Source organism: Salvelinus fontinalis, chromosome 3, assembly GCF_029448725.1.
Source record: "Salvelinus fontinalis isolate EN_2023a chromosome 3, ASM2944872v1, whole genome shotgun sequence".
Classification (NCBI taxonomy): domain Eukaryota; kingdom Metazoa; phylum Chordata; class Actinopteri; order Salmoniformes; family Salmonidae; genus Salvelinus; species Salvelinus fontinalis.
Genome location: NC_074667.1, coordinates 11,870,199 through 11,882,351, shown reverse-complemented (window position 1 = coordinate 11,882,351; position 12,153 = coordinate 11,870,199). Strand labels below are relative to the sequence as shown.

The 12,153-nt window shown below is 40.8% G+C and overlaps 1 protein-coding gene across 3 annotated transcripts in view; it reads right to left on the bottom strand.

Moving 5' to 3' along the window:
* LOC129838898 (striatin-like) overlaps nucleotides 1-12,153 on the bottom strand; it is an 80,318-nt gene that overhangs the window by 28,598 nt on the left and 39,567 nt on the right. For 2 of the 3 annotated variants that reach the window (XM_055906175.1, XM_055906159.1), the window contains exons 3-4: nucleotides 10,333-10,421; nucleotides 6,731-6,812 (exon numbers count right to left, since the gene is read on the bottom strand). In XM_055906175.1, coding sequence (XP_055762150.1) covers nucleotides 6,731-6,812; nucleotides 10,333-10,421 — 171 coding nt within the window. The remainder of the gene's footprint in view (nucleotides 1-6,730; nucleotides 6,813-10,332; nucleotides 10,422-12,153) is intronic. The other variant, XM_055906169.1, reaches the window with a different exon arrangement.

Here is a 12,153-nt window from a genome sequence, read left to right as displayed (position 1 = left end):
GATGTCAACAGTCGTGAGAAATAGGTTGAGGTTATTCCTTTGTGTAATAAAGAAATACGGCCATCTTGAAGTCGAGGCACACCAGGTGTCCTGGACATGCGCTTCAATCAAACAGAAGGCATGCTACATATCGTTTTAATCCTGTATTGAACACATATCATCCGGTCTTCAATTTTATCGATTATTAACGTAAAAAAATACCTAAAGTTGTATTACATAAGTAGTTTGACATTTTTTGGCAAAGTTTACAGGTAACCTTTGAGATATTTTGTCGTTACGTTTGAGCAAGTTGGAACCGGTGTTTATCTGGATCAAACGCGACAAATAAATGGACACTTTGGATATATATCGACGGAATTAATCGAACAAAATGACCATTTGGGATGTTTATGGGACATATTGGAGTGCCAACAACAGAAGCTCGTCAAAGGTAAGGCGTGAATTATATTTTTATTTCTGCGTTTCGTGTCGCGCCTGCAGCGTTGAAATGTTTTCTCTCTTTTGTTTACTATGGTGCTATGCTCAGATAAGAGCATCGTATGCTTTCGCTGAAAAGCCTATTTGAATTCTGACATGTTGGCTGGATTCATAACCAGTGTAGCTTTAATTTGGTATCTTTCATGTGTGATTTAATGAAAGTTTGATTTTATAGTAATTTTTATAGTAATTAATTTGGCGCTCTTCATTTTCTAAGGCTTTTTGCCAAGTGATACAGTAGCGTCTTGCCTAAACTCAGATTTCTGGATATAAAAAAAATACATGTATTGTGTAACATGAAGTCCTATGAGTGTCATCTGATGAAGATTATCAAAGGTTAGTGATTCATTTTATCTATATTTCTGCTTTTTGTTACTGCTCTCTTTAGCTGGAAAAATGGCTGTCTTTTTCTGTGACTTGGCTCATACCTAACATAATCGTTTGGTGTGCTTTCATCGTAAAACCTTTTTGAAATCGGTTACTTTGGCTGGATTTACAACAAGTATATCTTTAAAATGGTGTAAAATACTTGTATGTTTGAGGAATTTAAATTATGGGATTTCTGTTGTTTTGAATTTGGCGCCCTGCAGTTTCACTGGCTGTTGACGAGGTGGGACGCTAAAGTCCCACATACCCTAGAGAGGTTAAGGGTAGTAATTCCAATTTTGATTTGCAGTGTTGTTGTTTTACACAGTCACTATGGTGAGTCATGTGTCAAAACCAGTCATTTTGAGGGTTTTTGGATTGAAATTTACACACCTTGAGTGATATATCGGGATGCATCGAGTGATATATGAATGGGTGTATTGTTGCGTTGTTTGTTCTGTTTTGAAAATCTCACCAGATTGGGTCTGCTGGATGATCAGGATAACTTCCTGACCCTGTGACTGGTCCTATGACTCTGCAATGAGGTTGACATTGTGATAAGGGGAGTATAAACCAATATGGGAAAATTGTTTCAACAGAATGTGATGTTATTTTTTTTATGTTATTTTTTTAAATTTTACATGTGTTTTAAACATTGGATCAAGAATATTGGTAGTAATAATTTGTCATACGGTAGATAATTTGTTTGGATTTCTTTCCTGAATCAGAAATGAACTGAACTACAGTTGAAGTCGGAAGATTACATACACTTAGGTTGGAGTCATTAAAAAAACGTTTTTCAACCACTCCACAAATTTCTTGTTGTTAACTTCTCTAGGGTAGGGGGCAGCATTCGGAATTTTGGATGAAAAGCATGCCCAAATGAAACTGGTTCTCGGGCCCAGAAGATATGATATGCATATAACTGGTAGATTTGGATAGAAAACACTCTAAAGTTTCCAAAACTGTTAAAATAGTGTCTGTGAGTATAACAGAACTGATTTGGCAGTCGAAAACCTGAGAAAAATCCATTCGGGAAGTAGTTTTCTTTTTGGTTTTCTAGTTTTCTATTCAATGCCATTACAGTATCCATTGACTTATGACTCAAATTGCAGTTCCTATGCCTTCCATTAGATGTCAACAGTCTTTAGAAATTGTTTCAGGCTTGTATTCTGAAAAATGAGGAAGTAAGAGCAGTCTGAATGAGTGTTTCACAGAGCTGTCACAGAGCTTTTTCATGAGCGCGATCGAGAGAGTGCCTTTCTTGTTTACCTTTTATATTGACGACGTTATTGTCCGGTTGAAATATCATCGATTATTTAGGCTAAAAACAACCTGAGGATTGAATATAAACATTGTTTGACAGGTTTCTATGAACTTTACAGATAAAATCTAAATTGTTTGTCTGCCTGTTGACTGCGTTTGAGCCTGTGGATTACTGAAGAAAACGCGCGACCAAAACTGAGGTTTTTGGATATAAAGAGACTTTATCGAACAAAAGGAACATTTATTGAGTAAATGAATGTCTGCTGAGTGCAACCATATGAAGATCATCAAAGGTAAGGGATTCATTTTATCTCTATTTCTGACTTGTGTAACTCTTCTACTTGGCTGGTTAATGTTTGTAATGATTTGTCTGCTGGGCTATGTTCTCAAAGAATCATAAGGTATGCTTTCGCCGTAAAGCATTTTTTAAATCTGACACCGTGGTTGGATTCACAAGAAGTTTATCTTTAAACCTATGTTTATTTGAATTTGGCGCCTAGCAGTTTCACGGGCTGTTGAAGAGGTGGGACACTAACGTCTCACGTACCCAAGAGAGGTTAACAAACTATAGTTTTGGAAAGCTGGTTAGGACATCTACTTTGTGCTTGACAAGTAATTTTTCCAACAATTGTTTACAGATAGATGTCACTTATAATTCACTATCACAATCCCAGTGGGTCAGAAGTTTACATACACTAAGCAGACGGTGCCTTTAAACAGCTTTGAAAATTCCAGAAAATTATGTTGTGGCTTTAGAAGCTTCTGATAGGCTAATTGACTTAATTTGAGTCAATTGGAGGTGTACCTGTGGGTGTATTTCAAGGCCTACTTTCAAACTCAGTGCCTCTTTTCTTGATATCATGGGAAAATCAAAAGGAATCAGCCAAGACCTCAAAAAATATTGTAGATCTCCACAAGCCTGGTTCATCCTTGGGAGCAATTTCCAAACACCCGAAGGTACCACGTTCATCTGTACAAACAATAGTACGCAAGTATAAACACCATGGGACCACGCAGCCATCATACCGCATTCTGTCTCCTAGGGATGAATGTACTTTGGTGCGAAAAGTGCAAAACAATCCCAGAACAACAGCAAAGGACCTTGTGAAGATGCTGGAGGTAACAGTTACAAAAAGATCTATATCCATAGTAACACAAGTCCTATATCGACATAACCTGAAAGGCCGCTCAGCAAAGAAGAAGCCACTGCTCCAAAGCCGCAATGTAAAAAGACAGAATACGGTTTGCAACTGCACATGGGGACAAAGATCGTACTTTTTGGAGAAATGCCCTCTGGTCTGATGAAACTAAAATGGAACTGTTTGGCCATAATGGCCATCGTGATGTTTGGAGGAAAAAGGGGGAGGCTTGCAAGCCGAAGAATACCATCCTAACCTTGAAGCACAATTATGTGGATATATTGAAGCAACATTTCAAGACAGTCAGGAAGTTAAAGCTTGGTCGCAAATGGGTCTTCCAAATGGACAATGACAGCAAGCATACTTCCAAAGTTGTTGCGAAATGGCTTAAGGACAACAAAGTCAAGGTATTGGAGTGGCCATCACAAAGCCCTGACCTCAATCCTATAGAAAATGCTTGTCCTGTGTCATGTTCATTTGGCACTAAACGGATTAAATGTATTTTTAAACCTTTAAAAGGTAAAGTTAAGTAGAGAGAATTCTCAAAATGGGGGAATGTGATAGAAACATTACATATTTACCTGGTTTGTTTGATATTAATACTTAAATAGGAAATGTCTGTTCTGTTTAATCATGTGTTTCTGTAAAGAGATGGTTTCCACAAGTTCCCTGCAGATAATCTGGGCGTATGGTCACTGGAGAATGGCTAGAGCTGACAAATTAGTTAAAGACTGCATTACATAGACAAGAATGTGTTTTACTAGAGATAGTTTAGGAGTAGAACAATCCCTCATTGTCTCAAAATCATCCTTGCATCTGGGAAACTAAGCCAGAGCAGGGATAAGACAACAACCCACGTGCGGATAACGACAGGATGAAACCAGAGTGGCATATGATGCACCAATCTGCATTGAACCAACCATGACTGAGCATTGTTAGTGTCAGTTATATATAGAACTCTGCTTTTGTGTAAAGGTTAGGTTACTCGGTCCAACACTTAGAGGGGGGGAGTGGTCGACCAACCTCATTATTGCAATATTTAATCAATATTAAATAAAGATGATTGTTTGAAGAAATGACCAAATTTCTCTCAGTAGTAAATTTCCACGACAATGCCCACGCACACACACACACACACACACACACACACACACACACACACTCGCACGCACAGACAGACAACCCCGCGCGCACACACAGACACAAGCCTGCGAACGCACACAGACACAAGCCTGCGAACGCACATAGACACAAGCCCGCCCGCGCGCACACACACACACACACACACACACACACAGTACTAAATTTCCACGACAATGCCCACGCACACACACTCGCGCACACAGACACGCACGCACGCGCACACAGACAGACAAGCCCGCACGCACACACGCACAGACACAAGCCCGCGCACGCACACAGACACAAGCCCACACACACACACAAGCCCGCACACACACACAAGCATGCACACACACACAAGCATGCACACACACACAAGCATGCACACACACACAAGCATGCACACTCTTTCTCTGTATCCCCCTTTCGCTCATTCTATGTCCTGCCTACTTTTGACACCCAGAGGGCACCAAAGCACAAACCTTTAACAGCTTTCACACCCCTTTGCATTCACATGATAGGAGTAACACACAGTATGTGAGTGTGTCAGTCAGTCTTTGTGTATGTGTGTCAGACTGTGGGTGTGAGCATGTGTCTAAGTGTGTGCACGTATTTTACTCTGTGTGTGTTACTCTATATGTCTCTGTGTGTGTGCATGCATGTCTGACGATCCACACCAGTCTCAGGGGGATTACTCCCTTACTCTATTCATACCAAAGCTCTTAATCTCCATTCAGAAGATTTTCCTCCCTTTGATGGCTTTTTGTCTTAAGACAGACACTTGCAGCTGATGGTGGTGCCCTATGACTACAGCCACACACACACAGATGGTCAATAGAAACACAAGCACACACAGACAGTCCGGTGGCATACAGTAAACCACTCCCAGAGGCCTTCCCTATTGAGTCAGTGGGTGTTGTGACAACCCAGATGCAGGATAATATTGATTGTACACGTCGCCACACATCTCCCAGCTAGAAATGAGACAACTAAATAGATTATAAAGGATTGCATTTAAAAAGGCCCAATGCAACCATTTGTATATCAATATCAAATTGTTTCTGGGTAACAATTATACTGAACAAAAACACCATGCAACAACGTGACCACCATTTGCCTCATGCAGTGTGACATCTCCTTCGCATAGAGTTGATCAGGCTGTTGATTGTGGCCTGTGGAATGTTGTCCCACTCCTCTTCAATGGCTGTGCGACGTTGCTGGATATTGGCTGGAACTGGAACACGCTGTCAAACACGTCGATCCAGAGCATCCCAAACATGGTCAACGGGTGACATGTCTGGTGAATATGCAGACCATGGAAGAACTGGGACATTTTCAGCTTCTAGAAATTGTGGACAGATCCTTGCGACATGGGGCATTATCATGCTGAAACATAAGGTGATGGCAGCGGATGAATGGCACGACAATAGGACTCAGGATCTCGTCATGGTATCTCTGTGCATTCAAATTGCCAATGATAAAATGCAATTGTGTTGGTTGTCCGTAGCTTATGCCTGCCCATTCATAACCCCACCGCCACCATGGGGCACTGTTCACAACACTGACATCAGCAAACCGCTCATCCACACGATGCTATACACGTGGTCTGCAGTTGTGAGGCTGGTTGGACATACTGCCATATTCTTTAAAACAACGGAGAGAAATTAACATTCAATCATCTGGCAACAGCTCTGGTTCGACAGTCCTGCAGTCAGCATTACGATTGCACGCTCCCTCAAAACTTGAGACATCTGTGGCATTGTGATGTGACAAAACTACACATTTTAAAGTGGCCTTTTTTATTGTCCCCAGCTCAAGGTGCATCTGTGTAATGATCATGCGGTTTAATCAGCTTCTTGATATGCCACACCGGTCAGGTGGATGGATTATCTTGGCAAAGGAGAAATGTTCACTAACAGGGATGTAAATACATTTGTACGCTTTTTCTGTGTATGGAAAATGTAGGTGATCTTTTATTTCAGCTCATGAAACATGGGACCAAAACTTTACATGTTGCGTTTATATTTTTGTTCAGTGTAAGTACCTATTGTAGTGGATTTCCATTCAAATTGGCAAAAATAGCTTTTCGGCAAAAAACTATTTCTCCAGCAACAACTTCGCTAGGACTGTCTGGGAGTGGTCTGAGTGGGGAGGGGAAAACTGAAAACTGGCTTTTATTGGCAGAGGTTTGGAACGCTCTTTATTATTGGTCTATTAGCCAATATTCCACATGGTGATGTCACCGTGGAAAGCTGAAACTCCTGCCCATGCAAACCTGCTGTTCAGAAGGTCACCGGGTCTCAAAGCCCTTAAGTGTACAGCCATTGGGCACAAAAAAGGTGTGTGTGTGTTGCACTCACTGTCTGAGTAGCTGCCGTCCCTGTTTCCAACCCAGCTGACTACTGTTGGGGGGGCTCGGGACCTCGTTTTCATTCCCTTCATCTGATGGAGAGAGGGGAAACAAGAATGAGACACACAGACAAACAGACACAGAGAAACACAGAGAGAGAGATGCACCGTGTTATTAAGGCTCCACTCACAGTCTTGAAGCATGGACTGACATACAGTATTTGTGCTGCATTCAATTTCATTCCAAAATTCCAATTGAAACATAGTCTAACCTGGATTGCACCATGTGTCCTGACCTATCAGAATGCATAAAGTACATCTGAACAAAACATGTCAGTATTGTGACATTTGACATGCAAATGTGACTCGTTTCAGGAAGCTAGGCATGTCGCACGTCACTACTTCACAGGAGAGCCATTTGAACATAAACATTTATTTTTTTATGAAAATGTGGGATTTTTTGGCAAAAAGGCCTTCATGTGCTTTAATAACAAACTTCTATTCCATCCGTAAATACAAATATAGGGCCCTATGTTTTCCGCGATGTGGAAAACACAGACGGAATCGCATGATTTGGTAATAAAAATGGAATCAACTGTAAATATGGAATAAAAAATCTAAAGTAGGCCTAATTAATAATTATTGTAGTAACCTAAATGATTTCATAATTGTAAAATTACAGACGAGTAGGCATAGGGAAATAATTCCGGGGGGGGGGGGGGGGGTTGGTCGTGCGTAGGACCCTTACCTCACAACTTGGCTGTCATTTTGAGAAACATGTCGAAGAGGCCGAGTCCTCAAAAACACAAAAATGTGATGCTAACCCCTAAATTCAGAGCTGAGCAATACACAAAAGGACTATAAGTCAGGCGATTAGCTGTTTTGCAAATTCTGTCAACACACTATTGATTGGACCTGTAAAAATACATGTGATAACCACTTAAAGTCTAAAGCCCATGTGAAGAACAAGGAAAAGCACCGTGTTAGCCAGAGCATGCCTCTTCAAACGACCATTACTAGTGCAAGCGCATCAGCAGATTCAGGACGAGAATTTATTCAGGACTTTGTGCCTGAGTGCGCCGAGTCTGACATTTCCTTAGAAAAGCTAAGAAAGCTACGGCCATTTCTAGTAAAGAATTGCAAATAAGGGAGGAGCGTTGCCTAAAAATGAGAGCAGCCTCTGTCAAACTCACCTGCCCCTGCCGCTCTACAGTAGATCCGTGGGAAGAAGTTTGCGGTGGTTGTTGACGAGAAAATAGATGCAAGGGATTGCAGCATTTATCATTGGGGAGTTAATTTAACAGCCTATTAATATACCGTTGCAATAGCCTACATTTACATTCTGCAATATGAATTGTCCGCATGCAAATTGTGATATTCCAAACGATGAGCTACCGTGGTGAAATATAACGATGCATAATGTCAATAGCTGTCTGCCTCTCCATCTAGCTAACTATCGCTGTATCTATATTGTGCAGGCCTTCACTGTTAAGCTAACCTTCCTCTCTGAGGGCTGCTCCAAACTGATGACAGCTCTGTCAATTCTGGAAGGAACCCACCGTCCCACAGCAGTGTCTGCATACAATTGGAATATTGTAGGATCTTACAGAGTGAATGGAACGGCAAAAACATGTGGTTATGGTGCCAAGACAGACGAGCTATTGAGAAAGATGGGGATTGGAGAGAGGAGCTTGACCAACTTCATGATGCATCCACTTGGCCTTCACAAAGTTCTCAAAGCACTGGGACACACATCCAGCCAGAGGTCTACAGGCTGGCTAGGGTGTTCGATCCGAGGCAGGCTCCAGCCATGGAAAAGAAGATTGAAGCCTACACAACTGAAACCCATGGCAAGACCATCAACAGAGCTCAGTGAATAATGGATTGCCTATCAGCACTGTATGTCCAGTGAGCCCTCACCTGCTTTGGAGCTTGCCGGTTACTGGAGGGGTCTGAGTGAGAGATTCCCAAGAGTTGCAGAAGTGGCAGTGCCCTACATCTACTTCCCAGTCAGCTCAGTCGACAGTGAGAGGAGTTTCAGCAAATGCAAGACTCTGCTCACAAACAAGCGCGAGGCACTCACCGAGCTCAACACAAAGAGGCTGACAATCATATACTTCAATGGAGATGTCCGTGATAGATGGAAAACTTACAACGGACTGACATAGGAGCTCATAAGGTAGTTCCATAGGTTTTGCCTATTGCTGCATTATTGCCTAGATTCTTGCATGAATATTTTATTTATTTATAATGAAACACTTGTGAAGCACTTTATTTTACAAAAAAAGATGAATGCAACATTTTCTTATTTTTACATAAGTATAACTCTAGGTTTTGCCTACTGCTTGTTGCATTGTTGCCTAGATTCATGCATTACTTTTATTCATTTATAATGAAAAACTTAGTAGAAATCTGTATTGAAGCACTTGCCTTGATAAAAAAAAAAACAGTGCAATGTTGTGTTGCATCATTACAAATTTACTGTTTTATCTTATTAAATTGTTAACGTTTTATTAATTTCAAATTATTAGACACTCTTCCTGATGATAAAATTAGCGTAAATCGTAAAACATAGAATTCAGAAACATTCAAATGGAAAAAAATGAATTTGGGAAAAAAATAAAACTGATTTCATAGGGCCCTAAAAATGTAAAATTACGAGCCTAGTTGGTTTAGCCACGGAAAATAACAGTAACCTTCCCGCTAGCCATGATTGGCTGAGATTATGCATGTGCTGGACATGCCGGGAGATGAGTTTGGATTGGTCTGCCATGTAGCTTGCTTCTGTCTATTACATGAACTGCTCAGCATGTGTTGATAGTCATTTCTACTGTGCCATTTTTGAAAGATATAACGTTAGACATTGAGAACTACAAAAGTATTGATACTTTTCTCAACAACATTGATGCCCTGAATTTAGCAGGTGCTATTGACAGATCAGTTGGAAAAAGTGATGGGCTACTTTCTGCACATGCCACGGTCATGGTGGCATGAACCAGAGTGACTTGACAACACTGGCCAAACAAAATGTAGCTACAAACAAAACAGAGTTAAATGGTTCCAGTCTGCCGTGAAGTGTTCATCCATGTATACAGGTAAGAGTCTAACTACATTTTCAGATATTATATGTTTCTAATTTTGTCAGAAAGTCATTTTCATTGCAAGTTAAAGTGTACTGTTCGCTAGCTAGCGAACGTTAGCTTGCTAGCTAACATTACGTGCATGATCTGTGTAGTATTATTATTCGATTCAGAAAGCCATTTGCATTGCTAGTTATAGCCTAATGTTAGCTAGCTAACATTGAACCTAGTTGGTTAGCTCTTTAGCTACCTGCAGATTCATACTACAGCTATGACAATGCTTGTATTGGTAGTAGTAGGTGTTGAGATTATTCCGGTTCATTGTTTAGCTATCTACCTACATGTCTAAACAATAGACTCCACTTCGCCAGATGATTACATGACCCATCAAGTCAGCCAGGTGTGTCTGGGGGCGATTACGGCCATCTATTGTATTTCATGAATATGTGTACATGTCTAGACAACAGTGACCAATCCACTTAGCTAGATGTGGCTGTGGAGTGGTTATAGCATTTCCTTCAAATAATCCATACGTTTAGATTTACCAGAATCATCGTAGCTGGGAGGTTTCATGTCTCCTTGGTTCAATTCTGTTCCATATTTGAGCTTGTGGTATTTTGACCTGAGGGGGAAAGGAAAAGAGAAAAAGAGAGGGATACAGAGAGAGAGAGAGAGGAGAAAGAGATAAATAAAAAGCTTTAATGACAAGGCAGCCACAGTGATTTAACAGCTCATTAATGATCTAACAGAAGATAACCATCTCACTGTATCTGTAAATTATCTGGCTTCACACATACATTTGAATAAGTATCTTGTAAATGGCATATATTATATTAAGAACAGGTGGGAGGGATGCTACGCAAGGGCTGGGGTAAGAAATTAATTTGTTAATTCACTGGGTTGATATTAATCTAAACTTAATGGTGGATATTAAGCCATTTGATGGGTTTTTGCATAAGATTGCTTCCACAACCCAAATAGCACACAAATTATATACTACATATGTTATAGGTCGGCCAGAGGAGTGTGTGATATCTTGGTCTTTACTCATAAAGCGTCTCAGAGTACGAGTGCTGATCTAAGATCAGGTACTCGCCCTGTCCATTCCTTATAATATAAAACACAAAACTGATCCCAGATCAGCACTCCTACTATGATAGGCTTCATGAATTCAGGCCCTGGATGGGTACCCTCGTGTGAAGGAAGATGCGCTTAAATGTAAACTTAAAAACTTGCTTAGCTACTAGACTGCGACGTCACTCAAACGTCTAAATCACTACAAACAAAGGCCACGAGGAGAGAGGATTAGGTGAGTGGAGTGCTTGTAATTCTATAAGAGGATAAGACACTGAGGGGATGATGGATCACTTCACCACCATCATTGTCCTCATCATCTTCGTAATTTAACTTATTTGTTTTTCAAATCGTTTACATAGGGATTTATAATTAAAACATTGACACATCGAACGTAAAACAGTCAAGTGCATCACACCCTAGCTTATGCTCATTTCCAGTGATTCTTATCATCATTATGCTCATTACCATCATCAATATCATCAACACTAATTGTCAGGCCCAAAAACTAAAGGTCTCTGTTTGTCAGTAACAGTATTACCAGGAGATGCTGATCTTGGGTCACATTTGCACTTCCCCCACTAATGGTTAAGGTAAGGATTGGGGAGGGGAAGATTAGCCTAGATCTTTACCTAGGAGAAACTTCACCCCGGAGAGCACCAGAGGTCATCCAAAACAAGAGCACTCCCCAAAAAGTAGTCAAATACAGTATAGAAATCCCCGATCACACTTGCAGATGATGTCATGGCGACGTTGGCTACCTAAGCTCAGCCGCAGAAACACGTCATCGGGTCTAACGGTCATCTCGCACCGAACTGCGCATGTGCAGGCCGTCAAATAAAACGCACTCCTTCCATATAAAGTCGTTTTTGACTAAAATAAAAACTTGTCAGTTTGTCACTTTCACGAAGTTAGTATAATAACATGTTCAAATAGTTAAGACATTGGCTCAAATCTAGGTTGTGCCTTTAGATTTCAAAGTCATTGACTTCCCAAACCCCGACCTGGTCTACCTAGTCTGGTTCGCAAGCCTTCCCAGAGCTCTCGCGATGTTGCGTCTCTGTTTTTTCCCAGTTATCTTGTGTGACAACAGATTATCCATTATATTGACCAGATACTTAAATGACCACTCTAACAATGAAAATAAATGTCTTTAAAAAAATGGAAGGCAGTTAGCCGGTGTACCAGGCTATTTAGCTAATCCACTCCCTGTACCCCATGTCATGTGCCAAAGACTGCAATTCCAACCACAAAACGTCTTATACAACTTGCCCAGCTAA